Below are 18514 nucleotides of genomic sequence, written 5' to 3'. Positions count from 1 at the left end.
TTATACCTAAAGCCCCTGTTCTATTGGCTTTTCCCTGTGTGTCTATATGCGGTGTGGTTTCTGAGAGGGTATTAATGCCTCTGCTACAAAAAGCAGAACCTTTAATAACCTCTGGGTGTTATAATTCTTTCATTTCCTTTTAAATGAATCCAACCTTATCTTACTGCAACATATGAGGTGCTCTGCCTGAAATGAAATAAATGTGATTAGATTATGAAGTATTTCAAAGATGCCCCACCTTCGGGTCTTTGTGAGCTGCTTAGAATTAGTGGAACTATGGGGCAATGGGCAAAAGTCTTATTCCAAGCAGGACTTTTCCCTTTGGCTGAAATGCCAGGATGGGCCCAAAACTCCACAGCTGTTGTGTGCAATACAGTCATGTCAGCAGGAAATCTGGGGGCTTTTAAAATTTGTCCTGTTTTGACATGGCAGCTGTGTTCCCTGCAGTTCGTGCATAAAGTTCTGTGATGTCTTAGACTGTAAGGTTGGGAATATAAGTAAGTGCAGTTAGACTCTGATCCTGCTGCCACAAGAAGTCGGTATGTGGGTTTCCCCCCTGCCCCAGGATTTCAGCATCAGCAGAATCCACCCAGCAGATGTGGGAGCACCTCACCTTGCCACTGCTATTACTTCCGACAAGATCAAAGTTACCGTTGCTCCCCGCTTCCCCTGGGGGAGTTGCCAAACAGATGAAATGCTTCACTGGGAACAACTGAGTCAGGAGAAAACTACAAACAAACAAGCAGAGCAACCAAAAAGACTAAAAGAAGCAGAAGACAAAAGAAGCAGTGCAGGAATAGGGTGGTTAGTCAGTTGGCTTCAGATCCGATCCACCAAACAACTCATTTGCTGGATATTTGCTCTAAGCTCTGATGCCGTGCTCGGCATTGCCCTCGGCCCTCCAGAGGGAGCGAGGGAACACCCTACAGCCGTGGTTTTTCGTAGTGTCTCTGTGTGACTGAAAACTACGGACCTTAGAAATTGTTCCTTCATGAAATAAAAGGATAGGACCGAGTTTTTGCTGTATGGCACCTGACCTGCTTTCCAATGTGTGCTGTTGTGTTAGCACCGCCAGTGCCTGCGTAGGAGCGCGGAGTTGGAAGCCGAGGTGTGCATACTGGGGAGGGCACATGGGTAAGATGCAGTCCTGGAAGATGTATCTCCTCTTTTGAAACTGGGGTTATGTTTGCTGATGGGAAGATGCTCCTTCAGGCTTTGGTCTTCTTTTGCATGGTCCAGAGTGACACCTAATGGCACAATACCAGACTGCACCGCGTCTGGGGAGACTATAGTTGCCAACCATCTATCAAAGGACCAGGGCAAAGTAAATTCTGTGTGGGTGAAAACCCAAATAGACTGTATGAAACTAAACTGTACCAGTGTTCGTAGCCACACTTTGATATTTATTGCTTGAATAAAGCTGGGAAGTTAAGTAGTCTAAAGGTAGGAAGTGGCAGAGTTAAGCTGCCTGTGTTAGGTTAATGAAATATTGGTGAATTTAAACAACACAAAAGGAGGAAGTCAGGACAATATTCCAGAAAGGAGTCAATCACAAATATTCTATTTTGATTTTAATGTTATGTACATCTTTTATATATAACTGCTTTTATATAAAAACCGACAAGATGCTACAAAATTCTTTTGCCAGTAACAGCATATTCTAATAAAAAATGCTCCATCAAATATTTTCAACCAGTGCCATGTTGTGGCATCATTGTTTTGAACTGTGCAAGTTGTAGATAAAAGATCTTACCAACATGGAAATACATTTATATATGCTGTATGAATTCCCTTTTAGCGTGGATGGCACTTAAAAGCAATTTTGCATGATTAATTAATATTGCAAGAAAAATACTTTATCTAGTGTGTTCATTTGTAGAAGGCGACATTTAAAATATGTAATCCCAAATAAGGGATAACAATAGCAAGAAAAGCTTTGGAATTATTCAAGCTAACTTTTAAGGGAGATAACAGTTTCCCTGTTTACTGGGTTTTATATGCAGCAATGGGCATTGAATGATATTCCATTTAGAATAGTTTCAAAACTACTAAATTAAAAGGAAAAATCTAACTACTGTATCTATGTACATGCATCTATATACATTTATATGTGTGTGTTGATGTGTAAAACACAATTGTTAGGGTGTGCGTAGTACACTGAAAGAGTGTTAATGCCTAAAAAGCGTTAGAGCACACACAGGTTTAAGGTAAGGTTTTCATCTCTGGTATGAATCCATAAAGCAAACCCACACCTAGTAGCACCAGAGACACATGAGTAACTATTGGTTCTGTCCTTAAGGTGGCTGAGCAGCATACAGTGAGCCCAGGCAGAAGGTGGCTTTGGTGCATTTTGCGTCTCTCTAATCATGACCTCCTGACAGCGTGTTCCTCCTGTGATCCTTTAGACTTGCAAACTCATGGTAAAGATAATTTGTCAAGGAAAAAGGAATGAGTTCTTGCCTTTTAAAAAGAGATTTCTAAAAGGCAAAGATGTCATTTTCAAAGGATTAATTTCTTTATGGATTTTTACATTAGGGAGTTGAGTTTCTAGCTACTTTTTTGCCTGGAAGTCTTTATAGGGTGGTTGAAAAATTACGCTTGTGATAGTGGAGAAGCAGTAGAAAAAAAATCCTTTTTGCACAACACAATTCGGTTGAAGAACTCATTGCTACAGGATACTGTGGAGACTAAAGTTCACATAGCTAGACAAAGGGAGATTAGAAAAAATCATGAAGGATTGGTCCACTGGTGGCTGTTAAATGTAGCTGGAGTGCATCCATCACCTCAGGAACTCACAGCTGCTGATTGCTGAAGAACGGGTGTGGAAACAGTGGAAAGGATTACTCTCAGGCTGCACCATTACATATATATTTCCCTTAGCATCCAGTATTAGTTACTGTCAGAAATGCATTTCAGCTAGCTGCACTTTTGCTCTCTCCCCTGTGGCTGTTCCAATGGCTGACTTTTTGTTACACGAAACTCCAGTAACAGCTTTCCTTTTTTGTTTTTTTTTTTTTTCTCCCACCAGAAACAACAAGCTGAACATAAGCTATTTTTTTTTTAATTGGGGTACCAAGTATATTAATTCAGACTGCAAAAGCATTTGCTTATTTTAATCAAATTATAAGTGGGCTCTAGTTTTAAAGGCAAAATAGTTACTGTTATGGCCATGTCCCCTTAATCCAGTATCAAATATCTTAGACAATTATTAAGCTGGCAGATCTGGAAATGTAGTTTTTGGTAGCCTCAGGCTTCCTTTCACTGTATATTGGTTGTGCTCAGAAGGGGCTTTCAGCCGAACATCTCCAGCCTTTAGGCAAGGAGCCTTTCTCTCACAAAGTCTTTGGCATCCAGCAGCTGGAGGTGACATTTTTAGACACTGGTCCTTTCTTCAGCTTTGAGGAAGGTGTTTAATTATATATCGTTTCACATCCAGGAAGTAGCCTGGGAATGCATGGACTACTCTGTATGCTGTCTTTGTGGAAAGACAAAGAACGTTATCTTTTCATTGTGTTGGCTTCTTAAAGACCCCTTTCCATCTCAGAGGAAAAACAGTACATTATTTGGAGATAAAAGGCATTAGAAACAAGGCATACTTTTTTGAAACTGGGGTAATTAAGCACTGGAACATTTTAAAACCAAAGGGAGGTGACATAAAGGGTTGGAAATTGCAGAAATCCTGAATAGGCTGTGACCTGTTGGAGGTCAATCTGACTATGATAATAGCGGGGGGGGACGGGGGGACGGGGAAGGGCCAAAAAAAAAGTGAGTTGGGGTTCTGAGTGACTATTACCTCTCAGGGACAAGACAATTATCATCGATATTTCGATGGAAACATCTCACCAGCACTCTGTGCAATCCGTGTGAGCTGCCTGCCAAGCTCCTTGGGAGCCAGCAGGTGGCGCAAAGGCGTCAGGCGGCGTCCCCGGTGTCGCTCGGGGCAGGGATCGGGATCGGCAAGAGGGAAAGAATCCCAGGAGGCGTGTAGCAGTGTTACTGCTCCAAATCCATCAATGATCATGTGTGGGAGGAAATGAAAAAAATATGCGGCCTACATGGGTACTACACATAGCAGCTTTAAAGTGAACTGTCTGCAAAAGTTATCTGCTGAAATATTTCAATTACATTGTTTTACAAATACACCCTCACCTACGCCTTTGTAGCTTTTTCCAGTGTGACTGTTTTTAGCTGTTGTCTCCTTCAACTCTGGAGTTTCCCACTCTGCCTTGAGATGAAACAAAGCCTTCAGAGTTTTGCAAAATAGTCAATAAATTACTGTGCAGTGCTCCCACACACCCAGGTTATAGGAGAGGCTTATTTAGCGCCTCTGTTTCCAACCTCCCCTATATCCTTATTCCAGGCTCTGTAACTTGGATGCCCGAGTTATCAACCTGTTTGCAGCAGACTAGTCTCTTCCCACCTCTTCCCATGAAAAGTTTCATTCTGGAGCTGAGAAAATTTCCCCAACAAAAATCAGGTGTGAGTATTTTGGTGGAGCAAGTGAATCCTTATGACAAGTGATGATGACCCAGCATTTCCTGACAAAACTTCCCCTGACAGCTTTCGAAGCAGTTTGATATTTCCTTGCTCTGTGGGACACAGGAGCCAGAGACACTCCAGCCCCTGGCTCTATGATCATGGAGTTGTGGATAAGCAGAAGCCACACAGGCTCTACTCATGGCTTAAGTACATCAAGCCGATGAGTCTGCCAGTTATCATTTGCCCTGGCATCTCTATAGCTCTCCACACAGCTGCTGCCATCTTCACAGCCTCACAGGTATGTCAGTCGAAGGAACCACCAGGCTTCTCAAGTGGTCTCCCACCACTGTATGGCTGAGAGACAAAACCAGCTCAGACGAAGGGTCATAGAAATTTTCTGCTCTAGGTCAAAACACTCTCCCCAAATTGATTCTAGTACTTTCCTCTTCATGCTTTGGAGTCACTCAGCATCCTCTACTCTGGGAGGTTGGCAACAGCTCCTTATGCTACCGCTTTGATGTAGGAGACTCTCAATGAAGTGCAGGGGAGCAGCAGCTGCACTACGTGAAGGGCTTTTCTGGGATGTGGGAGGGGAGGTACGAAAGGGAAGTTATGGTGGTGATGAGTGGTGGAAATCAAGGACAAAGCTGTAACTATATGTAAGCCAGCTTGGTAGGATGAGGAGGAGAGAAAAAGTCTGGGAAACTGCCTATTTTGGAAAGCCAAGAGTAGGCAGTGCCTCAGGGATAGAAGTGTTTCCAGAAAAGGCACCTGCAGAGACTGTGGTGTGCTCAAAATTGAGCCAAGCTAGGGAGCAGATGTGGGTATAGCTGGGAAGAGCTGGAAAGACAGGTTTCCTACAGAGGAAGGTGGGATTTTGGCAGTAAATAGTAGTTATGGAAGGATGACTAGGCGTGCTAGGAATGTTGCTTGCACGCTGAACAGTGGGTGCCTTCTAAGGTGGTGGCACCTTAAAAGGAGAGGACCAAGGGAAGGCCAGGGATTGTTAAGAGTATTAGTGTGTCTGTGCATCCAGAACTAGCTGGGAGTGAGAAAACAAGCTTCATAGATCTTGAATAAACTGGGCTGCAGACAGGCATGGGAAGGAGAGTGGCTTGAAGAAGCAGCTGCCTGCCTGGTACATTAACAGAGGAGCTGGGTAACTGCTGGAAGCAGAGGTTGTTTGATGAAACAAGTATTATTTGAAAACCAACAACTTTTCTAATGGAAACATTTTCTAACAATGTATTGGCTTCAACAAACTTTGGGTAAAATGCAGGTAGTTTCTTTCTAGACTACCTGGAGGCAAACTCAAGCTTCTGGAATTTATGGCTATTGGCCAGCCCTGCTATCCAAATGTTTCCAGAGCTTTTAGACTTCTTTTTATCATATCCACAATATGCTATTGCTTGATTCCAGCCTCATTTACACTGAGTAATGGAGGTTTGTGGAAAGACATTTTAACTAGTGCTAACCCAAGCTGGTGCATCCACCTGATAATGTGATGTTGTGCAGAGACAAGAGACTGTGGCCAAAATCATTCCTACAGGATCATATCTGAGGTGAAAAATCTGCCCTTTGGTTCTCCTGCTTACACAGCTGGTCAGGGAATCGCTGTACCCTGCCCCATTAAGTGAGATAGATGCTCAGCATTTGCTGAGTACATTTGAGTACAAGGATAGCTGTGTCATTGCCAGCACTTCTGATACAGGGGTCAAATCACATGAATTTGTTGGAAGTCCTCAAAACTATCTACAGTTTATTAGTGTTATCTTTAGAAACATACAAGTTTTTTACTTAATTGCTGAGAAACAAATAACCTAGCTGCCGCTTCATATCCCTGCTTGCATGAATTTACACAGCCGTAGGAAAAAGTAAAACAGCCAAGATGAAGTTCATTGACATGCTGGGCAAGGTTATAACTGCCCTTGATAATCTGTCCGTGGAAAAGCTGATGTTTTGCTCCCAGGGAGTTTTGTACCCTGCTATGATAAGCAGCCAGAAATTTTTAAAGCTCTTAAGTCCTTTGAAGTCAGGAATGATGATGTATTATTAGCAGAATATCCTAAATCTGGTGAATATGTAATTTTTCTGAGCTTCAAGTGAAAGTATAAAATGATTGGGAAGTATTTTAAATGAAATGGAATGGAAAGGAGTCGAGTGAAAAACGAATTTAAATGAAATAAAATTAAATAAAAAAGAAATCATTGTTGCTAAGTGAATGGTAATAAGAAGTACATACAATGAACTTGTGTGTGTGTGTGTATAATATATTGTCTTTAATTCATAATTAATATAATGCAAAGGAGAAAATGAGCAGTAAAAACTTAACGTGCCCAAAGGAGTCTTGGACTGGCTTCCCAGAATCATCCAAAAGCACACTTTTATCCCCAAACATGAAAACACTAGCATACCATATCATATGGAAGAATATTGTGAAGACAAGGAAATTAGATTAGCCTTGTTGCCCATCTGAAATATAAAGAAAATGGAGTTACAATCCCCATTCTACACTTTTAATTGCCTTACCTGGCATTCCATGAACAATACCTTCATGGTGTTTGTGGTACTCGGTGTTTTTTTCATCTTTCCATTTCGTATAGACCAAATCCACCAGCTCTTCCGTTAAAGGGGGGGAGTTTTGGAGTTGTAAGGGATGTGAGGGCCATGGCCACTGAAAAGCTCAATTCTTCTCTTCTGCTATACCTAATGTGCCAGTGCCATGTCAGGGAGAGTTTTCTCTGACAGCTGAACCTGTTCATCTTTCCTTCCTACCAGATTCCCAGGCAGGGAGAGCTGGAACAGTGATGGATTCTGTCAGGTAACATTGCTGTGGGCTCTGAGTGTAAGATACTGAGATGTCACCACTGTCCTTGAGACAATTATTTCCCATCGTCTGTGTCAGAGGTAGTCACTGGGATTTTATTATTAATTAATGGTCAGAAGTGAATAAATTTATCTGCCAAATGTAGACGCATACAAATAAATAGACTTGACAGGAGCAAGGGGGAATAAAGAATACCTCCAGTGGCGGAAGGTCTGGGAGGAAATTAAGAGAAAGGCTACACTAAAATGCAGCCAGAGAGATGGTTTTCACTGTGTCAGAGTTATCCTGTTTATGTACCCGCGCACGTGGACCCATACGCTGCCGAATTTAACATTGTGGACTTGAAGACTTAATCTCCATGGGTGCAGCATTGTCTGCCCTGTGCTTCATTGCACCCTGTGATCCGCTCCAAAGACATGGGCCTCAAGAATTTCCCAGCGTTTCCCTCCTCAGTGCCTGCTGCTGCTGGTCGAAAAAAGGTGGTGAACCAGAACATTTGTTGCTCACTTATCAAATAAAATTCCTTAACAACAATTGTCGCTCTGCACATAATGGGGCTTTTTCAGGAGTAATTACGAATGGGAGGCCATAATTCTCCCCATTAAAAGCAGTTGTTAGGACAAGTGCACACAAGTGTAGAAGGCAGCAATTTCATTTCAAAATGGTTATCTGCCTGGAGTGAAGAACATTTTTCACCCTTTGAAGTACTTGCAGAAATGGTGTCTTCTTGAGATTTCATGTAACAAAGGAGAGTTTTTGAGTATTACTTAATGCAACTGTAAAATTAATATTAAACTTGCACAGGTAGTTATGTAACAGCACAAACATTAATAAACTTCTTTCTTGTTAATAAAATCAAAGCAAGATGTCAGGTGTTAACAAAGGTCAAAATATGGATTATCCAGTGTGACATAAAACTGGAAGAACAATGAATTATAAAAGAAAGCACAGAGAAATCCATGTGCCCAATCAGATATACATTACATTTTTTCTTTCCTTCCAGAAAGAAAAAAGAAAAAGGTTTGTTAGTATAATGCTGTGATTATGGATTTGTACACCTAAAGGGGTTAAGAAAGTAACAGGTGAATCCAGCAGTAAAAATAATACAAAATAACTCTTATTATACAACATTTGCATAACTGGGGACTATTTTATGGACTATATAGTCCATAAAATGGGAAATCATGTTTCTCTGATTTTTTCACAGGAGTGTTTCACTCTATTTCTTTGAGCTTTTCAAAAATCTTTCTTCTAGGGTTCTACATCTAATAACCAGCTGTCTGCAAGAGAAGGACTGTTCTTTGGGTCTCATGCTATGCCTATTGGCACGATAACTATCTTCCAAAATGAGCGATAAATGAGGTAACTAATAACAGTTGGTTTAGGGTTTTTCCCATTACCATCTGGAGAGGAAATGTTGGGTGTGTGCTGATTATAAAGAAAATCCGTATGCTAAACAGCACAATGCACATCTGAACATCAAAATAACAGCCCCCAGATATTTGGCTGGTGTCCGTATGTGAAGTTTTAAAAAACTATCTAGCTTTGTATTCCAGACTTAAACACAATGAGAGCTCTGAGACGTAAAGGATGGGAGCTGGGGATTGATGCAATTGCAACAGTCAGTTTTAGAGCTCTGAAAGGCATTTGCTGTTTGACAGCTTGTACCATAATTCCCATGTGAGACTATGGGAAATATGTACATGTCACTGTGGATATCTATCTTATGATGTTCATTTTTGCTTTGATTATTTTTGAAAATTATTCTTCTTGCATTTGAAGATACTGCTTTTCAGGAGTCTCAACACACTGCGTCTGGATCTGCATCAGCAAGACTTGTCCAGAGAAGGAAAGACCAGAAACAGTTCTCCACTGAAGGCAGCAGCAACAGATACAGAAATATAATGTTAGCCAGAGCACTGTGTCATCGTATAGCAAGAAATTCAGAAGAATGAAGTGGAAGAAATTAAAGTAGAAATAATAATGCAAAAATGGGTAAATTTAATGTATGACATTGTCTTTGAAGACATTCTAAATTTGATGAAACTGCGTCTTCTCATTGAAAATGTCTGCAGAGTCATGTTCTCCTCTATTACACAGAGCTGCCACTGTAAATAATACGAAATTCAGCCTCCCTGTGTTTGTGGTACGCTGTGGAAAGTTCACTGATAGGAAGGTCATTAATTCCAAAGAGGGGCAAATGCTTTTATCAGGTACTTACATGTAGCTGTGCTGCACAGCAGGAAGAAACCTCTGTGCAGCGAACACAAGCATTATCATAGAGTAAATGTCCAATCTGTAAACTTCAGCATGACTAAATCCATTGCAAAGACTCAAAATCTATTCCATTGTTGTCCACATTTTTTTTGCCATTCTTTTCTCTTTTCCCCCTGATTCATTCATCTTTCAAACTGCAACAGCTATTTTTGAGAGGGATTTGAATTATACACTCCGGGTAGCAACAGCCAAGATCAGTCTTCCTTCAACCATTTTTTTATACTTCTTTCACAATCTCTTCTTGCTCCATTTTCTTCACAAGCCATTTATATAGAAAAAATGCCGCATATTTTTATTTTCTGTTTGGAGATATCAAAAAGTTCAGCACGAGGTGATGCAGTTGTTCAGTGGTGGTTTTTTTTTATAAACCAATTTCTTACCTGTTTCACAGAATCATTTCATTTGCCAGATATTGTAGGACATAGTTGCAATAGATTGAAAAAAGAAAAAATGAAGAGATGACAGTGTGAAAAATGATATACGACAAAGAAAAGACAGAGTACTCATATCTTGAACTGGGAGATCCAGGGAAGTCTCACATTATACAAGCACTCTGCCTTTCTTTGAACCTCCCCACCTACTATGTCACCAAGAGTGAAAGCTGCTTTTGCACTCTTTGAGCTTAAATGACAGCAGCTGTACCCCTTTACTAGCTCTGAGACAGGCTGATGGTGGTGGCTGAAAGCTCTTCAGATGGAGACATGCTCTTGAGTGGTTAATGACTATTCTGTTCCACAAGCATGCCCAGAGACATTGGTGCTTCTACTTCAGGCAGGCAATTCATGTGACTCATTTCAGTTAGCTGGTTCAGGGTGAGAAGAACGATGCCCTGGCAGTCATTACGTCTCTTCACTGACTGTAACAGAGTCCTGGGGGAACTAACTCACATATAGAGCTGTGGCCATGCTATAGCTCTTCACAAGGACATCAGCAGAAATGAATCCTGGTGCCTGCTTCTTAAAGCTGGAATAAATAGCAACTATACTGTACGAAGAAAGCCTTGAGCTTAATGAGTCCAAGCTAGTACAGAGAGAAAATGTGCACTTGTGTGGCAGCTCTGGCCTATCAGAGGTCTCATAGCTTGAAGGAACTACAGTCATTTATTCGCAGGTTGCTAGCTACAGCAGTATTAACTGATGGATATATCTCATAGATCAACATAGCCATTTTTGTTGTTAAAAAAATCTTTATTAAGAGGTTGTTCCACTGCTCCTGTTCCATTTCTTTCTTCCTACAGTCATAAGCCTAAGTGTTTGCTCTGCAATATCTGTGTTTTTCCAGACTGCTCAGGAAAACTCCCCATCTCTGTCTCCATTGCTAGTGTCAGCTATTTTCTTCCCTCCCTCGATCCTTGAGTTCAATTTCACAGGTGCTGTTATTCTCTGTACCCTCTTAATTCTCAGACCAACCCAGGCTGCTACAGAGGGTTCCCTTTTCCCACTTCCAACTTCGATGATATCAGAAAATAAGAAAAAGGCAAGGCAGCCATGCATTTAATTATTAGAAGAAAGAGGAGACCAAAGTTTCCCTGGATGTCCAGTACATCTTTCTTCTGCACTTTCTCTGCTGATGGAAACCTTATTTTGTTCCTGAAGAGGCTGGGGTAAAATGGGATAAGCTTTGAAAACGCCTGAATGGCTGCTTCAGTCCAGGAAAAAAAAAAAAAAAAGAAAAAAAAAAAGATAGTGGAGAAGCAACTATTTATAAAGGACTTTACACCGTATAAAGGCAGTGTGAACTTTGCCAAAATCTTATCATTCATAAGACATTCATGAAATCTGTACTGGCACCCTGCGATTTCCAGTGAAGTAAACAAACAGTATGTGTGCTCCTCACTCTGAGCTGCAGTCTGGTTAATATCTTGGAGGTTCTGAATGCACAGTTTTCAAAACAGGGATATCAAATCAGAACATTTAAACTACTTGAAAATGTTTTGGGAAGTCTATCTGAATTTCACATAAATTTGTTAAAGACATTTCCAGCACCAGCCCCCCAAAAAAATATGTTCAGTGCCAGTAACTTGCAGTGTACCAGCTATTACTTTTCAGAACCAGATTCTGGGGGTCAAAAAAATAGTTGAACTTTTTCAGTTCTTAGTAACAAGGAAAGGTGTTCAAATCATTGTTAAAAAAAGTAACTTCTGGTTCTGGAAAAAAATGCCAAGAAAGACAATATTCTTTCTTCTGCAAAGGCAAATTACCAAAGATACAACTGTAGATGCATACCAGTGAAGTATCTTCTTGGCCATGTGATGTAAGCTGTGAAGATATTAATGAAATTAAAATTCTGGGGATGGTATTTATTTAATAGATGTGGAGTTTTGAAAAGACCAGTGGTAGTCTTGTTATTATATTCTACGTATATAGATGAAGAATATTTGTTAGAAGAAGGTCTTGTATGGGATCACCATATAAAGTGGGATAAACTTTCAGCCTCAGGGCAAAATAGTAAAAAATAGAAAGCAAATAAGCTAAACCCTTTGTTTACTTAATGCTGGAAAAAATTGTGTTTTTCATAAATATTTTGTCCTCATTTTTCCTTAATATCAGCTTTAGGGCAATAATGGGCTCAAACAAAATAATTCAAATTATTTGGTTTCCAGAATGTGGTGCGGTAAGTGAAAGGATTATTAGCCTAATTATATCAGCAGGGTCTCATAAAATTATTCAATTCCCATAAAAATACATTAATTAGACTTTTATCTTTAAGACCAGTCCTATTCTCAGTCCTATTTCATTTCACTTCTTTTTGGAATAGAAGTGCCTGCAACTTTCTCCAGCCTCATAGGCTTCAGTATGGAAGACAGCAGGTAGATCTGCCCTCTTGGAATGCAATATTCCTGTCATGTATCATCCATAATTTGCTTATTTTTTTTAAGTATCAGCAGTAGAGCTGATGAGAATTTTTCTGCTGAAGTGAAGCTCAATCACATACTCTGAAATGCTCCAAAGCAGTTTTATAATAATAGTATTTCCTCTGTGTCTTTGCATACAAATTCACCAAAACCATATAAATAGTTTAATTCTAAATTGTTCCTGTGTTCCAAACTGGGTCTCATAAATGAAATATATGTACATTCAGTGGTGCACATTCTATATCTCTATAAACATTGAGTAATTCTGCAGTGCTTCATGCCAGTAAGACTACCTAAGGAATAAGATAGTGTTCATCATATGATATTTCAATTATGCTTTATGTGTATTACATGGTGAAGGTCTGAGCTGGGAAATCTCGGTCCTTGGTGATATTCAAGCCTTCTGGGCACAGCCCTGGGGAACCTGCTGTAGGTGACTGCTCTGAGCAGTGGAATTGGACTAAATGACTGCCAGGCACCTTCTCCAACCTCAGCCATGCTGTGTTTCTGTGATACGGTGTGAGCAAAGGTGGCTAAAGAAAATCTCCTCTACTGAGTCTGCTTAAATAGCTGCCATAACAAAAAGGCTGTGTCACTGCTCCCTTATTGCTTCTACCTGGCTATTTCAGCAGCTGAACTATCGAAATTTTTTTTTGTTTTGTTTTGGTTTTTTTTGTTGTTGTTGTTTAAGAACCCTTTTGTTGTTAAGACCCAAGTATGTGACAGGAGATGTTACTACTGATTGGATTGCAACTTTGCCCAACATTAGCAGGAGACAGGACTCAGCCCATCTGCTCCTGGCTGCTCCCATGCTCTGTAGTGACCTGGGTTTAGTGCAATGTTCTGTGTTCAATGGAAAATTATGAGGTCAAATCCCTACTCCTTACCCCAGTGATGTACTTCAGCTCAGCTACCTGTGCAAGTAAAGCAAAAGTGGGCTCGTGGTAGCTGTGGCTTCCATTCTGGTAATTTTGTATCATTTATAAAAGAAGTAATGATAACACTTCATGTAGAGATTATTATTATTATTATTATTATTATTATTATTATTATTATTATTAATTTTAATTACTCTTTTCAGCATATGGAAGAAAATACAACTGGATAAAACTCATGTGATTTATACTATGCCCATTAAAGCTCTAACCAGGCTAAGGCTTGAAAATTTTTATGTTAACTTACTCTTTCGAACATGCAGACAAAAATGCAACCCAGTAAAACTCATATGAATTATACCATGCCTATTAAAACTCTAAAGAAGGCAAGGCTTGAGTCATGACTTCAGTAATTAAGTCCTAATCCTAATGACCATAGAAAGGAGGGAAGAAACTCTTTTTCCAACCATTTTCCTTATGCTTAAAAGTAGCAAGATCATTTTCACTCAAATTGTCATAAAAATATAGCCTTTGGCAAGAAGTCAAATTCTTAGTCTGGAAGGCTTTGGGATGATTGACAGAAGTGACATGATTCATTCTTCATAAAATAATACGAAACCATACTCACAGACCCTACAAGTACATCCATCCAGAGTAGGCTAAACTCCTCTATTTTTAACTATAATTGTCAGCTAAGCAAACAGAACAGTGAAATAAAAGACTGAAAACTGATCCTTTCACCAACTGTAACCTGAGAACAAGCTTAACTGTGTACTTTAAACAAACATTGCATAATATAACATATATTGAAGCTCAAGCCATATTTTAGATCAGATATTTTAGTTATCCATTAAAGGGCAAATATTGATTCTGGCTAGAATCCTGTGACGTGAGGCCAAGTTAAAATGAAGTCCTTATAGAATATGAGGCCCTAATGTTCCATCGTAGAATGGACCAAAGTTGCATTTAGCTGTGCGCCCTATGTACAGGTGTGGCCAAAAGAATATCCAGCATATAATGATAATTCCTCAAAATAGCTTCCCAGTCTCCAATAACCTGTGACCTAAGGACTTGAATCTGGAAATACTTGTATTTAACAGCCCTTTGAGAATTTCTCTTCCATGAGGTTGTTGCTGCCCTTTGAAAGCTTCTCAGCTTTCAGTACCACAGTGTCCTGCAGGGTTTTGCTTGAGCTGGTTAGATACTTTTAGCATGAATCAATTAGCTATGGCTCCTCTTGCTTCTAACATGGCAGTTCTTCATTTATGTAACACTCGGAATGATAAAATTCTAGTCCAAATCATTAGCTCCCCATTTGAAACACTTTTATATATGGACCGTTGTTTACAGAATGTAAACATATAATTTACCTTTGGGATCGGAGTACTGCTGATACACTTAACCCATCCTTGTCTATCAGACCTTCCAGCACCTTTCCATGCCAAGCAGGACCATTTTATTGCCTAAGTGGCAACAAGATGTTGACTAGTTCGTAGAATGGTTTGGTTTGGAAGGGGCCTTTGAAGATCTTCTAGTGCAGCCCCCAAGTTGTTCCAGCAGATCTTATTTTTTAGGGAAAGGCAGAAGTCTGAAAACACACAATGTGCACTTTAATTAGAGCCTATTGATCCACTCTCTTTATCACACTGAGCCCATTGATCTGACCCTCGGTGACACTGCAAAGAATGTCCAGCCTCTCAGCCATCAAATCTCTTTTCAGGGCTCTGTTAACATGCTGCATTCCTGCTGCAGTTCCGCTGCAGTTCCTGCTGTCTTCTCTACATCTTGATCTGTATATCAGGCCAAAGCTCTGGTGCTGCCAAAATCAACTTAAAACCTACCAACACAGACAGGTTTTTTTGGCACTGTTTGCCAAATTTGGGTATTCAAAATCTCCTCTCTCCAGATTATTTGGGAAAAACCCATCATGTTCTCCCCAGATTAACCACGCATGTTACCATATTCACTTGTAGTCAAAGTAGGAAGCTTAATTGCTCTTAATTATCTCATGTCTGATGAACGTTGCCAGCAGCCATGTTAAAAATGATGAAATCAGAATAAACACCTGAAGATGCAGATTGTGTGTTAGCTGTCCTTTGAGCCATCATTAAAAACAAATAGAACCCTTTGTATTTCCTCTGGAGTCTATTTCTCAGTCAGGTCAAAGAGACAATGTTAAATGATTCAGCTGCAGCTACTTCAGGATCTTTTTCTGCAAAGGGCTAGGAAGGGAGGAGTTAAGAATGCACTGACACAAATAACCCATACATAGGTGACCTGTAGCTGCTTCTGTTGCTCATGATTATGCATCAACAGGGACTTTCAGCCAGCAGAAGGGAAGAAAAAGGAATGGAAAAGTCTAAAACAGCTTTAGCTGATGTGTTGGAAAAATCAATGCTTGCTGCTGACAGACTGGAACATAAAGACCTGATCTTTACCTGCGCAGGGACTGTCTATGCCAGTACTCTGCATGCCTGAAGTATTCCAAGCTATGGAGTCCTCTGAAGCCAGAAGAGATGATGTTATCCTGGAAAGCTTTCCTATATCGGGTATGTTTTTCTTGCTCCACAAAGGAGTTTGCCATAATAGTGCTGATAATCAGAACTGGTATAATAGCAGTGATAACAATAGCAACAGTAACAACACAACAATAATAGTAATTGCTGCTACTAATGTAATTATGGTGTTGCATTTAAAACTATGAAATATTTATTTTATGTTTTACATGAATGAGAATGGAAAGTGACATTCCTATTTGCAAATAAAAAAACAAAATACAAACTTTGTCATAAAACTAATTTATTTTCGTGTGTAATACTGTATGTTGTAGACTTTTTCTCTCCCTTTTCTATAAACTATATGAAATATTTCCACACTACAAAAATACAAATCTTTGCATTTTTTGTCTTAGGAAACCATAGACTCCACAGGAACTCAGACTGGAAAGGGACATGCACATAGATATCAGGTATATCCAGAGTTATCAGAATTAAGTGAATAAACATTTTGAAGGACATCTGGTTTTCCAGAATGTAAAATGCTATCCTTCATTTTTCTAATTGCTCAATATAGGCTATCCCACAGCCAAAACATCTTTCCAGTATATGTGTGTGTATGAAGTCAGTGTAACAAAAACCTGTGCAAGGCCTCAGGGAGAGGAAGGTGATATTTAATTTACAAAAATCCTCAAGGTAAGTTTATTCTATCTATTTGCATTCATTCTCTCATACCTATATACTTTCAAGCAGCAAGATGTTTGTATTTGAATGGTACAGCCAGGGACATAGAGGATAAATTGAGTTCTTATTGTATATCTTGGGTCGTTCTTGATTAGCAGTGGCAAACTAGTTTTTGGACAGTTCTTTTTTACCCCATAATGGGTGATGACTAGTTCAGTGTGATACTTTGGGTCCCAAATTTTGCTTACTTCAGCCTTATATTTGTTAGACAAGTCTTCTGAATGCCATAATCTTGTTGATACCTTCCTGTTGTCACAATGCAGGGTCTTCTGCCAACAAGTTGTGGTGCTGTGTTCTTATCAGAACACAGGCCTCCTGGGCTTGAAATAAGCACCACGTTCCTCAATTACATTGCTGTGAACAGTCTCCTTCCTTATCATACGGGTTATCCTCTTAAACCTTGTCCTACTGTTCCTCCTGGTGCCTTCAGACATGCATCCCATTCATACTGCACTTAAACCAGTTTTAACTTTGTTGTTATACTTCCTGACATGAGTACTTTAAAGTTGGAATGATTTACAACTGCTCATATAAATACTGGATCTGACAAAAGGGAAAATTCAAGCTTATGATAATTCCACTGACCAGGAGTTGTGCTGGGGTCAGTTTGAGCGAAGATGTATTTTGGCAAGCAACGAAGAGGATCGGCTAGAGAACTTAATTTGAGGGAAACACAAGGTATTTCCTTATGGGTTTTACTAATATTCCTATGCAATCCATAAATAACTCTTTTTTTACTCTGTGATGTACTGGTCAACATCCTTCTTAAAATCATCTTGTTAATTAGCAGTAAGAGAAAGAACTAAGGAAGCTTGTTTGGAAAAATGGTCAATGTTTTTTACCTCTTCTTATTTCATGGTTTAATACAAGTCCAGTAAAATAGTTCCTCCTGTTCCTCTACCAGAGCAGAAGAGGCCTCAACTACTTCTTTATAGGCTTCAGCAATATTTTAAGTACCGCAGACCAGGCATATTTCTGGGTACTTGCCAACATTTCTGTAAGTTTTGTTTTCCTAATGAGATGTCACTGGTAGCATTCATGTACCATTTCATACATTGCATAGAAGACTTTTTCATAGATTTTTCAAAGCAATTCTGCTCTTTATGCTTCCAGGGACAAGCTGATTTAGACAAATATTAGGTGACTTCATAGCAACAGCTGCAAAAAAATCAACAAAAATGAAACAAATCATTCAGAAAGATGTGCTAGAAGAATTTATCTACCTTGAAACTGGATATCCTGAGAAATACAAGGTTGACACTTAAGCTTATATGTCATTTCTCAACTAAACATGTGACATATGGAATACATCCTTCCGGAGTAAGGACTATGGACAACTGCAGGGACTCCCTAATCATGTAGCCCTGTAAGGAGAAAAAGATTCAGAAGAATTGTGTGAGACACTCCAAAATTCAGTCCAGTTTTGTTCTGTAGAGCTTATAAAGGAGACATTTTATGCAAAGATAAACAAAAAGACTATATAATGCAAGATGAAATGCTGGACATAGTCCCATAAGGAACTTCTGTTTTACCTCCAGCAAGCCAGTTCAATTTGCTACTGCCTTGCTGCTTTCTGATGTCCAGCATCTGTATGACTAGTTCAGGTTTCTGTGCACTGTGTGGCTAATATGCTTTATTACAAATGCAGAACGACAAGCCCCAGGGACAAGTGGACAGCTCGGTCACCATGTGTGAAAAGACCTTGCTGTAGGAGATGCTCTCAAGGAAGTTAGACACACATAGTGCCAGTCAAAAACTTCTGCTATTGTATTGTCAGAGTTCAGATCCATGGTCAGGACTTTTGGAGGTATTTCCTTTTTCTCCTTCTTTCTGCATTGTTCCAACTTTTCTCCTTCCCAGCCTAATCTCAGCTTCTTTCTCATGTTCCTTCTCTCTTAGCCTCCACAGGCTTCTCCGCTTTGACTCCAAAAGGATGAATCATTCTCACCTCACCCACCAAGAT

General features: G+C 39.7%; 1 protein-coding gene across 1 annotated transcript in view; it reads right to left on the bottom strand.

Moving 5' to 3' along the window:
* The window catches only part of DACT2 (dishevelled binding antagonist of beta catenin 2), a 31046-nt gene extending 27025 nt beyond the window's left edge, over positions 1-4021 (bottom strand). The window contains 1 exon segment of the mRNA XM_055714123.1: positions 3844-4021. Within this exon segment, the coding sequence (XP_055570098.1) occupies positions 3844-4021 (178 nt within the window).
* Between the last annotated feature and the right edge of the window lie 14493 nt (positions 4022-18514).

This window comes from Falco cherrug, chromosome 6 (genome assembly GCF_023634085.1).
Source record: "Falco cherrug isolate bFalChe1 chromosome 6, bFalChe1.pri, whole genome shotgun sequence".
NCBI classification, from domain to species: domain Eukaryota; kingdom Metazoa; phylum Chordata; class Aves; order Falconiformes; family Falconidae; genus Falco; species Falco cherrug.
Note: the sequence above shows the minus strand (reverse complement) of the source record. Positions and strands in the feature narration are given on the sequence as shown.